Source organism: Aulonocara sp. 'chitande type north' Nkhata Bay, linkage group LG6 (genome assembly GCF_057382095.1).
Source record: "Aulonocara sp. 'chitande type north' Nkhata Bay isolate Kocher_YH1m ecotype deep benthic linkage group LG6, A_spYH_male_GT1.1, whole genome shotgun sequence".
Classification (NCBI taxonomy): Eukaryota; Metazoa; Chordata; class Actinopteri; order Cichliformes; family Cichlidae; genus Aulonocara; species Aulonocara sp. 'chitande type north' Nkhata Bay.
The window spans coordinates 19,276,354-19,286,674 of NC_141349.1; the positions used below are offsets into that span (position 1 = coordinate 19,276,354).

Sequence of the window (10,321 nt, forward strand, 5' to 3'; positions counted from 1 at the left end):
CTCTCTCTCACACACACACACTCGTCTGTGTGTGCGTAAATGCGCACAAAGCTCTGTGATTTTGCACATGGGCGTACGCGTGTGCGCAGGGGAGGCACATGTGTGAATGTGTGCGCGCGAGGCTGAGGCGGGGACTCGACGTGACACCTGCTGTTGGGATGAATAGGGTCAGTGGCAGGGCCCTTCAGCAGGCAGCAGCTGCTTGTTCTCACTACAAACCCGACTCCCCGTGAGCATCAAAGCCTCGGGGACTACAACCGAGGGCCCTGACACAACACACAGTGCCCTCTACCACCATCTCCTATCATTACAGTTATTATCCTCAACTATTGCAATCCTCCCGCCCACCCCCTCTCCCAGGGTCACGATCTTAATCATTCGGAAGGAAACTTGAAATTGACCTGAGAAAAACATCAAAAAGCAAACTTCAATTTCCATTCGTGCGCTCTCTGAAAGCAGGAAGAGGTTTCCAGACAGCTGCTGACAGACAAGGATTCCTGGTATTTGGTTGGTCTGACCTGTCTGTGCTCTCTTGCTGTGTGGTAGTCTGCCCCACGTGTGACTTAGTGGGTCTGAAAAACATTCCCTGTGGCATAACAGAGGGAGAGGGGCAGAAGATAAACAGTGAGGTAGGAAAACATCAGTCTGTGCTTTAGCTGCTTCCAAAGCGAGTCCATCACGTTTATATACCATCTGTTTGGACAGGTTTTTTTTTTTAAATTAGAAATTAAGAAAAAAAAATAACATCGCATTAATCCATAATCACATGGTAGACTTACAAAGTACACATCCTTTGGTAGCATTTTGTTTCACTGGCATTCTTCAGAGTTCACAGTGAAGGTAGGACAAATCCAGCATCTTCCCTTATCTATCCACCAGAGGTCAGCCTTTTATTAGCAAAATCTGAAGCCTCACAAAACCGCTTTTTTTCATGAGAAAATTTACATTAAAAGGGGGTAAAAATCTATAAATTACTAGTGATGCAGACCCGATATATGAATGATTTTGCTTTGCTGTGTTGTACAAACAGGGGCGTGTGTCTGAGGTTCTGAGATGAGTCACGGCACTAAAGCCTCCAGCTGGTTATTTGGGCTCAAACATACTATTAAAGTATACACATTGCAGTCCTTTTGCAGTGCACTTGTTAAATGAAGGGTTTGTCTACTTGATACTACACAGGCAGCCGATGGTGCTGTGAATATTTTCAAAAAAAAAAAAAAAAAGAAAATGCAAAAAAAGTTTCCAGCTGAGCTGAAAATTCTTAACAAAAACAAACAAGTCGGCTCAAAGTGTTCCCGCCTATTTTTACAGTTGTGCGTGTGGTTTTTTTGTTGGTGATGTTGTTGTTTTTGCTTATTAAATCATTCCTTAATGTTGCATGCCCTTTTTTATTTGACCCATGTAGTTTGCAGGAAGTTGAGCTAAGATGCAGGTGGCAGGAGTCTGGTCCTTTTGCTGAGTTTGTAGTTGAAGTACATGAGAGCCTTGGACTGCGGGGCTCTCCTGGGTTGGCAGGTGCGTCCGTTGCCGAAGAATCCCTCCAAACACAGACAGGTGTAGGAACCATCGGTGTTGAAGCAACGAGCATGGCGGCTGCACCGGTGAGCCCCGGTTAAACATTCATCCTCATCTTTGGAGAAGAAGAGAAGGAAATAATAGTTTGATGGCCTCACAGCATGCGAGTATGCTAGACCTGCTTTACAGTTGTTTTATCGATCAGCGGGAAGAGAGCGAAAAGGTTTTGGGACTGACTCCTCGAAACCTGCCTAATAGATAATTTTGCAGTGTTCATCACACAGATGAAAACAAAAAAAACAGCTTGCGGGTGAGCCCACAGCTGAGTGGGTGAGCTACGAGTGCTCATCAAATAAACATGGTCTCTGGATTCTCTGCTGCCAAAGCACATCTTCACATGATCCCTCTCCTCTGCCAATTAGCGCAGATGAGGAGAACATGTGGGGATGGTGCTGTGATCCATTTAGTCATTTACGGGGCTGACATGGAACCAATTTGAAAGAGATTTTCAAAAATTCATATCATTTCTGGCTTCACTTTGGTGGGAAATGTTATATCTTCTTTGCTCTCTCGCTGTATTTCAGATTTTCTCAACCATTCAAGTCCAAGAAGACAACAAAATTCTATGAATTAGAAAAAAAAAACACAAAATACACACACACACACACACACGCACACACACACATGCACACATACACACGTGACAGTCTGCTCAACAACATTGCTTTTTACCTCGGCATTTAACGGAGCCCTCCAGCGCCCCCATCACAAAACCGTCTTTGCACACACAAACGAAGCTGCCAAAAGTGTTCTTGCACGTCCGCCGTGGTGGACACACATCCTGCTGACACTCGTTTACATCTGGAACACACCGCAAATAAATGTTTGACTTGCACATCACTGAAGTTTTTGTTATTTTGGGGGATACAACAGCTCAGTATACATCACTTCAGAAGACCTTACACTGACTTACATTCATTTCCTGGAGATTTACACCAAACTCTAAATCTAATCTCACCCTAAGCCTAAACCATGTGTTCACCTTAATGTTTGATGATGACGCCTTATTTTTTCCCCATGAAGAAGACATGACCACATATTGTGACTCTGTGAACAGAGTCCAAACCATGAGTCCACACCTGGACCACACACACACACACACACACACACACACACACACACACACACACACACACACACACACGCATGTCTTTCCAGGACAAGGTGCTTTCTTGTCTTCGCTCAAAACAGCAATTACCTTCTAAAACACACAAATGAGTACCTGGACCTCACGTCATTGCTTTGAAAGGTGCGCTGTTAAAAGACAAGGAATGACCCAAACGCATACAAATTCAGGTGTGGACCATGAAGCTGTGTATGGGTTTTTGGCACACCCTGCAAGTCACTCATGAAAATATAAAATCATAAAGTTTGTGAACCAAGACCACAGATCTATGGAGCTAAACTAGTTTTTAAAGCCGACCTGTTTATGACACTTTAAGCGGGGTATAGATTGAATAAAACCTGGACATCACCAACATTACGTCACAAGTTTGGTTTTAGATTACCAGTTTCAAATCTTCATCATTAATGTTTAGTATTTTGGAGAAGCTACCTTATATGGATGCGAGGGTAGAGTGCCTCGCAGATTCTAGATGGGACACCTCTCAATCAACACAACCACACCCCTAACTCAATTATCAAGGTAGATGAGTTGTAAAAAGAAGAAGGGAAACCATCCACAAAGGCCAAAATGATTTTTGCCCCCTCTACCAGGTTGTAAATATGCTTTTCAGTGTTGAAAAATTGGGCATTTTATCATGGGAGTTTATAGGGATTAACTCATTTCTGGAGCCAGCCTCAAGTGGCCACTAAAGGAACTGCAGTTTTTGCCACTTACAAGCTGAACTTATAAATTATCTTTACTGAGGGCTTCATTGATGCATATAAGATCCTACTGAAAAAAACAGAGCATCTTCAGAAAATTATTTGAGAAGTACTAAAAGGAATTTCTAATATTTTGCACTAACCCTGAGCGATAAAGGATTTTTTTGTGTGTTATATTTGAATTATTTTAAATGTCTCTGTACCTAATAAGCTGACAACCAAATATTTCTTTCCTAGGTAATATACTTACTTTAAGGAAGAGGAGGAACACCTGCAGATTTTTTAATTATTATTTGTCATTTGTCCCAGTGTCATTTAAATAGAGCAGTATTTCAGTGAGAGAAAAACAAAAAACAGTGACTTCCCACTGCCTTTGAAGTTGACTAGCTCCCACAAAGAGTGTGTGAATGCGCCTTAACAGCTGCGAGGTTCGCTTCATTACAGGACAGGAGTCGCCAGGAGTTATCGAGAGGGACTCCAGCATTTTAGGTAATTCCCTTCATTTTAGGTTATTAAAGGCTATTTTTACCACTGGGTGGACAGATCAGTGGATGTCTGGTAACTTAGCTGCAGGTAGTTGACATAATGTGCATGCTTTCATCACACTCAACTGAGTGTGGAGGCTTTATTTTTATTTTTAAGCTTTGAGCAAACATTTCCTAATAGATTCATCTATGAGTTCTAATTAAGCATTTATTCAGACCTGACAGTAAGTTGATGATTATAAATCAAAGCTCTTTAGCTCTTTAGACAGACATCAGTTGGAAAATAAAAACCCACTCTCTCCCATATACGAGAATAATGTCACATTGACAACTAACAGCAACAGCAACGGCAATTTTATTTATATAGCACGTTAGATTATACATAAACTCAATGTGCTCAACATAAACGATAAAACATGACACCTTTGTGGGTTAAAGGCAATAAAAACAACAAAATAAAGAAATAAAATACTATTTAATGTGCAGCTTATTATTTTTGAAAACGGGTTAGATCATCAGAGGAAAACAATACGTGCATTTGTGTATCATCTGCATAAGAATGGTAGAATATGTGATTTTTTTTTTTATAAAAGTACCAGGTGGGAGCATGTAGAGGTCAAAGGTAAAGGTTAAAGAGTAATGGACCAAGAACAGACCCTTGAGGAACACCTGATTAAATTTTTATATGTGCAGATCTAAAATTAGTTACTGGAACTAAAAAAAACAACAACCTCTATTCTTTAAGTAGGATTATCAAGAACCTGACCTAAACCAAACCTAAGCCTTAAATTAAAATTAAATTAAAATGTCATGACCAACAGTATCAAAGGTGAAAAAGCGAAAAAGTTCTGATATTTTGCTGAGGAAAGAACGATTAGAAGTAGGTGTATAATTGTTAATGAATCAAACATATTTTTCTAGAGTAGCAGTGTGATTAAGAGACATTCTGTAAAGACCTGTTAATGATATTTACTGCATGGGTAAATTTAAAAAAAAATACAGATTTGAACAGTTACCGGTCTGATTATCGGGTGAATAAAAACTGTGAAAAGTTAGAATCTAAACGGGGTGACATACTGAGGGTGTTTCTAAGGAGGCACTACCTTCACAGGTCTTGTTGTCAGCAGCCAGGTGGAGGCCGGGGGGACACAGACAGCGCGGCGCTCCCCCTCTCTCCATCTGGCAACCAAACTGGCAGTGCAGGGAGGAACATGCGGCCTCTCCTGGAAGACAGACAGGGAAACACTGGCTGAGGATCGGTCAGAGGGTCACACACACTGTCATGCCACCACACAGTACACGAGCGCATGCTCTGCAACACTCAGACCAGTAATGAAGCTGTAAACAGAAACGATAACTGAATGCTCCTTAAAAACTAAAATCTTACATGAATCACTAATTTATGCTCTTTGCTCTTGACCCTGTCACCGCCAAGGTTTGTTATGATATCACTTTCCATAATATAAACTGTAAATTTCAGCCATAAACATTTATGCGAGGCTAAAAGGATGTGTAAGCTGAGTCCTCGGACACTTTAACCTCCTATTATGGTATGAAGACGGTGGAAAGCTTTTTGTAGAAAACTGATCGGAGAGAAATATAATCTGCCAGCACGCAGGCTTTTCTTAATGTGGATTTTAAGCATTCCCCTCCACAGAAAATTACTCACTGGTGCAGGTGTATCCATCTGCACTGAGTGTGTATCCAGGTTCACAGTAACAGCGATAGCTACCGTGCGTATTCATGCAGCGCTGGGAACACGGCCTCTCCGGCAAACCGCACTCATTCACATCTGGAGTCAATATGAAACATTATTCAAGCGGCAGATAGAAATCCTTGTGGTAAATGATGCAGAATGACGCAGGTAATGGTTAAGAAATCAAAAACATAAGACAGACAACGATTTTGTAAATGATACTCCACCTTCATTGCACTGCGGTCCTTTATAACCCATGGAGCATGAACACTTGTCCGGTCCCACACATTTCCCATTTATGCAGGATCTCTTGCACACCGCTGCGGACAACAACAGACACAATGTAACTTCTGCACACTGGTATGAGCTACATAAAGCAGCATGTAAAGCGTGCACAGGATAATGGAGAAAAACCTAATGTGAGCTATGTTAGCAAGCTAAATGTTTATATAACTGAATAGTTTAAACTGCATTAATGATTAAACCTGATGACAATAATGTGTGCTAAAACAGGTGTTTAAACAGGTGTCTATGGGTGAGGACCTCCAGCTCAGCTGGTTACACTCACTGAATGAAGCTTTGTCTCATAGCGGTGCATTCTGGGTCATTTTTGATGCAATTATCTGACATAGTATGGCTTACACTGTGGTTAACTGTACTAAGAGACAACTTAAGAAGAAATAATACAATTCTATCATTATTTTTTATATATTAGGACAGTTAATAAAGTTAGTTCTCATAGAAATATTGCCAAACAGTAGTCTGACAATTTTAAATCAAACAATCAAGATTTGGTTGAAGTGGCGACTTTCAAGGGATTTCACAAAACACATTGCATTAACTATTTAGGAATTACAGACATTTGTATGCACAGTCCGCCATTTTTAGAGGCTCAAAAGTGTTAAGACAAATGACTAACAAGAAGTTTCATAGCCAGGGGCTCTCATTATTTAATTACAAATTAAGCAGATAAAAGATCTTTGGCTGCTTCCAAGTGGAAATGTCAACATGAGCTCAAAAGACATGTCAGTACAAGAGAGGTAGGTCATGATTAGAAAAAACAAAATCAACGTATTAAAGTGGCACAATCAATAATCTGGTCCATTTTTACAAACATTGAAAGCACTGACCAGCTCAGCAACAATAAAAGGCCCGAAACATCAAAGAGGAACACGAATGTGATTGATTGCAGAATTATTTCCATGGTTAAGTAAAACAATGTCATGACATTTAACCAAGTCAAGAATGGCATCGAGGAGTTCTTCAATCAAAAGGCGCCTTCATCAATGTGCATACACAACAAGGTGCAAACCACTGGTTACACTCTAGAAGAATAAGGCCAGATTAGAGTTTCCCACGAAACGTCTAAAAGAGCCTGCAAAGTTCTGGGGGAAGAAAATCTCTACAATTCAAGCTTAACTTGTACCAGAATGACACGAAGAGAGAAACTCAATCATGCCAAAGCATATAACATCATCATCAGCATAGGCATGTATGACTGCCAGTGGAGGCGAGTCACTAGTGTTTATTGGTGATGTGACTGCTGATAAAATTATCGGAATGAATTGTGAGGTGTTTTTTCCTGCATCTTGAAACAGAGCTAATAATACTAGACTAATTGAGCCATAAATTATGTGCTGAAAGAAACTGAAGCACCTCATAAAACCAAGGGGAATAGTTAACTCTCAGCATACATTTTACATTTTGCATACAGCTTTAAATGTAAATATACAAAATATACACATTTAATTAATATCAGAAAAATGTCTCAAGAGCAATACTGTCTTTCAGGTTGTTACAGCTTATTATAAAGTACGTGTCATAATATCTCACATTTCTTTCTCTCCTGAGCTCATAAGTGACCTCAGGAGCTGGATAATTGGGGCTGTTGTATTACTGAACTGCAGAATGACTTACGCTCACAAATGCTGTTAACATTCTTCCATCCAAAACAACAGGAAGTCGTCTGACCATAGCTGCAGAGACCCCGACTTTGCTCCGGTTCATCCTCCACTGGCCTGTGGAGGCTGGGACAAGAGGTTATCTGATTATTAATCATCACCAGACCTCCAGGGCTTTAGCACAAAGCCCCTCTTATGCCTGGGAGGTAGGCAGTGCAATTAATCACCAATAAAGTTTTACAGCTATTTGCCATTTGATGGTTTTCCCAGAAGCAGTTGTGAGACAGAGCCAATAATATTAGACCAACCACACACAAAAAATGATATTTAAATGTGAAAGAGATGAAGTAAGATAGATTATCCTACTTATGCTGAAATCAGTGTAAGGTAGAAATAATGCACTGTATAATAAATAGGGTGTGATTTTGGACATGAGATCGTCTCTTTCTCAGATAGGACATACAAGGACAAAGAAGTAACCGCTTAAGCTGAAAATGTCTTCACTTTTGCAAACAATAAAAACAGAAATGCTCTTGGGAAATCTGTTTCATAAACACCCAGAGACAAGAAGAAAAAGAGAAGACGGAAGAAGGGAAGTAACAGAAATAAATAAATTCCAGATTAGTTAGTAGATGAGATCACATCACAAGCAGGGATGAACATAAATCACAGCAAGCTGGAAACAGAGTTTAGTCTTAATACAGATGTTTCCCAGTGTTCACTGATGGTACTGCAGAGCACGTCTCAGTGTGCATATGTAGTGAACAACACAAAGCCAAAACAAAAGCAAGACAATATTATTGGTTCATCTGCTAAATTAATAATTTGATTAATTTAGGCATCATTTGAGTTGTCCATCGACATTACAACTACAGGACCTGTGTAGTGTATAATAATACTAAGGTTGCAGTATAAGTGTGCTTACTGCTGTTTTGGGTTACAGTAGCATGTGTTATATTTATTATATTTATAAGTGTTTTAGTACAAAGAGCAAGAAACATTTTCATTGTTTTGTTACTTTTTTCTTCTTCACTCACCTTTTTGACTCACTTAATCATTTGTTATTATTAATCTGTGGCTCTCCTTCACAGTGTATTTTATGTCCCATCTTCCTTCTTTCACCCCAAACTGTTCACGCCCTGAGCCTTATTCTGCTGGAGATTTCTTCCTGTTAAAAGGGAGTTTTTTCTTCCCACAGTCGCCAAAGTGCTTGCTCATATGGGGTCACCTGATTGTTGGGGGTTCCCTTGTTTCCTCTGCATTATTTTAGGGTCTTTACCTTACAGTATAAAGTGCCTCAAGGAAACTGTGATTTGGCGCTGTATAACTAAAACTAAAATTAAACTAAAAAAATTAATTACTTTGCACTTGACCAGAAATATAACCTTAAGGGTTAAAAAAAACTCTTTAGGGCTAAAATCACCAAAATTCTTAATAAGATTCAAAATTAGATTAATTAGATGCACTTACTATCTACCTAAGATCTACTCTAACTTCTCTACTAACCAAGTTTGAGTAAAACTTGAAAAAGTGCAATGGAAATGGGAGACTGCTCACCTTCAAACTAAACGTTGTGCCTCAAATAGTGTTTCAAATAGTGCAACTTTTATTTTGAAGGCCAAGGGTCTCACAGTTTTAGTATCCTCAGAGAATAGTTTGCAAGTGTTTGTAAAGAAGTCAGCACATTCTTAATCACTTGACTGTACATATCATGATAATTGACAGACCTTCAAATTGGCAGAGCAGTTAGCATCAGATGGACACGTGTGTGCAAAACCTCCATATCTTCAGACAGATTTAGAAGTGTCTCATTAACCCAAAGTTACTTCCTGGAGGTGTCACCAAGAAGTCTGCGGAGCAGTAACACTTTCTAGAAGGTCAGTTTTAAATAAGGGCTAGCTAGCTAGGTAGGTTGCTAGCTAGGTTAGCATGCAAAATGGTGAACAAAAAGGTTGCCATAACAACAGAATATTCAGCATTAACCAAAGGTTAGTTTAGCTTTTACTTTAACAACTTCTTCACTCAGTCAAAACTAAATTTAAAAAGTCTATGTTGTCTCAAAATATTCATGATATCTTTTACTTGTATTTGGATTTTTCTACTCTTCTATATATGAATCCCCCACACTTTAAATCAGTTGTAACCAATGTTCGCTCTAAGCTGCGTGCATGCTCAATTGCGCAGTGTTGGCATGGTCTCTGTGCACAGAAAATCTGTGTTGCGCACATAGAAAAAAAATCTAACCTGAATTGAAATTAAAATAAATAAGTTAACAATTCTGTTTTCCAGTGTTAGTCAGTAAGTGACTGGCTGCTCCAGTATGGGATTAGACGATGCCACCTTATCCCATAGTCCAGCCGCTGATGTGATTCACATTCGTATATACGCAGCTAATCAACGTCATTGACAGGCTATGACAGCGTCCTTATGTGCTGACACCGGTGTTTTAGCTAGCAAAGCGGCGTGGCTGATGTGGAGTGAAGCCACGTTCATGACAACGTGTACAACCATTGGAGATGTGAGCAGGACAGACGGAACAACTGACGGAAAAAGTGTGGACTATGCCACAATTTAAAAACTATACCAGTTTTTAAATTGTGTTGATGGGCCACGTAAAACCAGAGTTATGATAAAAATTTATGCAATGTTTGTTTTTTTTCCTGAATACTATTGTTGTTTATATTTACTGCTGTTTTTACGGAAGAAACCGTAAAAACAGCGTTTTATAAGGAAAACCTCGAAAGCACTCTCCGCCTGTGAGCAAAAACACACACACCCCTCCACCCTTTCCTATTGGTGGAAAAATGTACTCTGTGGACCAATAAAAAAATGATATA

General features: G+C 39.6%; 1 protein-coding gene across 3 annotated transcripts; it reads right to left on the bottom strand.

The window, feature by feature from the left end:
* Positions 1-719: 719 nt before the first annotated feature.
* LOC147327644 (nephronectin) lies at positions 720-9,747 on the bottom strand. 3 transcript variants are annotated; one of them, XM_086295421.1, is made up of 7 exons: positions 9,729-9,747; positions 7,501-7,610; positions 5,811-5,903; positions 5,557-5,679; positions 4,991-5,110; positions 2,248-2,376; positions 720-1,630 (listed from the first exon to the last, which is right to left on the bottom strand). In XM_086295421.1, exons 3-7 carry the CDS (start codon positions 5,839-5,841, stop codon positions 1,422-1,424), a joined length of 612 nt encoding a protein of 203 aa, XP_086151547.1. In that variant the 5' UTR covers positions 5,842-5,903; positions 7,501-7,610; positions 9,729-9,747; the 3' UTR covers positions 720-1,421. The 3 variants fall into 3 exon arrangements, with proteins under 3 accessions (XP_086151547.1, XP_086151544.1, XP_086151546.1); XM_086295418.1 differs by lacking the exon at positions 9,729-9,747 and adding an exon at positions 9,212-9,616; XM_086295420.1 differs by lacking the exon at positions 9,729-9,747 and adding an exon at positions 9,042-9,174.
* Positions 9,748-10,321: the final 574 nt, after the last annotated feature.

Bases quoted from the DNA above. Each gene is read 5' to 3' on its own strand.
- LOC147327644 (XM_086295421.1), bottom strand. From the start codon at position 5,841: ATGGGTTATAAAGGACCGCAGTGCAATGAAG. The intron at 5,680-5,810 runs GTGGAGTATCAT...TATTGACTCCAG, and splicing joins AGGACCGCAGTGCAATGAAG to ATGTGAATGAGTGCGGTTTG. The intron at 1,631-2,247 runs GTAAAAAGCAAT...TCTTCTCCAAAG, and splicing joins GGGCTCCGTTAAATGCCGAG to ATGAGGATGAATGTTTAACC.